Source organism: Oryzias melastigma, linkage group LG17, assembly GCF_002922805.2.
Source record: "Oryzias melastigma strain HK-1 linkage group LG17, ASM292280v2, whole genome shotgun sequence".
NCBI lineage: Eukaryota > Metazoa > Chordata > Actinopteri > Beloniformes > Adrianichthyidae > Oryzias > Oryzias melastigma.
In genome coordinates, this window is record NC_050528.1 from 9743908 (window position 1) to 9745333 (window position 1426).

At 32.5% G+C, this 1426-nt stretch overlaps 1 protein-coding gene across 1 annotated transcript in view; it reads right to left on the minus strand.

The window, feature by feature from the left end:
* Positions 1–1426, minus strand: part of ppp1r7 (protein phosphatase 1, regulatory (inhibitor) subunit 7) — a gene marked incomplete at its 3' end in the record, with an annotated part of 9071 nt that continues 7645 nt past the window's right edge. The window contains 1 exon segment of the mRNA XM_024274512.2: positions 1–64. Coding sequence (XP_024130280.1) covers positions 1–64 — 64 coding nt within the window.

The following is a 1426-nucleotide window of genomic DNA, read 5'->3' on the forward strand; positions in this document are numbered from 1 at the left end:
TCAGATAGAGTTCCTTCAGGTTGACAAGATTCTGAAGCCCTTCTATTTTAGTAATCCGATTACTCTGAAAACACAAACAAAACTTGAGTTTTCTTGCATTACCTGCGATAATGCTTGTGTGAATGCTTTTCGCTTAAAGTAGTTGCTGAATATGCTGAAGCTTTTTACCGAAAATGGTGACGGAATTTACTTTAACTGCTGAAGGGATTTGCTGAAAATGTAAACGCTAATTGCAAAATGTTAAATTTGGAAATTTTGTTAAAGAACTATGAAAGAGCGCTGAAGTGGCCTAAATTTCTGAAAAATTTGTAGTAAAATTGCTTAAATATCCCCAATAAATGCCATTTTTGCATAAATATTTAGTGTTGCTTAAATATTAGCTTAACTCCAAATTAGCCCAAGAAAACCTTAGTAGATCCCAAATTAGCCAAAAAAAAAAGCTTGCTTGTTGCTGAAATACCAGCTAAACTCCTTAATATCCTAAATTCATCAGTAAACACATTAGTCAAAAACGTTAGCATGTTGCTAAACCAGAAGCTAAACTCTAAATTAGCCTATAAAAACTTTAGCTGATAACGAATTAGCCAAAAACGTTAGCATGTTGCTAAACCAGAAGCTAAACTCTAAATTAGCCTATAAAAACTTTAGCTAATGACGAATTAGCCAAAAACGTTAGCATGTTGCTAAAATAGAAGCTAGACTCTAAATTAGCCTATAAAAACCTCAGCTAATAACGAATTAGCCAAAAACGTTAGCATATTGCTAAAATAGAAGCTAGACTCTAAATTAGCCTGTGAAAACCTCAGCTGATAACAAATTAGCCAAAAACGTTAGCATGTTGCTAAAATATTAGCTACACTCTAAATTAGCCTATAAAAACCTCAGCTAATAACAAATTAACCAAAAACGTTAGCATGTTCCTAAAATAGAAGCTAGACTCTAAATTAGCTGATAAAAACCTCAGCAGATGACAAATTAACCAAAAACGTTAGCATGTTGCTAAAATATTAGCTAGACTCTAAATTAGCCTATAAAAACTTTAGCTAATAACGAATTAGCCAAAAACGTTAGCATGTTGCTAAAATAGAAGCTAGACTCAAAATTAGCCTATAAAAACCTCAGCAGGTGACAAATTAACCAAAAACGTTAGCATGTTCCTAAAATAGAAGCTAAACTGTAAATTAGCTGATAAAAAAACCTCAGCTGATAACGAATTAGCCAAAACCGTTAGCATGTTGCTAAAATAGAAGCTAAACTGTAAATTAGCCTATAAAAACCTCAGCTAATAACGAATTAGCCAAAAACGTTAGCATGTTGCTAAAATACAAGCTAGACTCAAAATTAGCCTATAAAAACCTCAGCTAATAACGAATTAGCCAAAAACGTTAGCATATTGCTAAAATAGAAGCTAGACTCTAAATTAGCC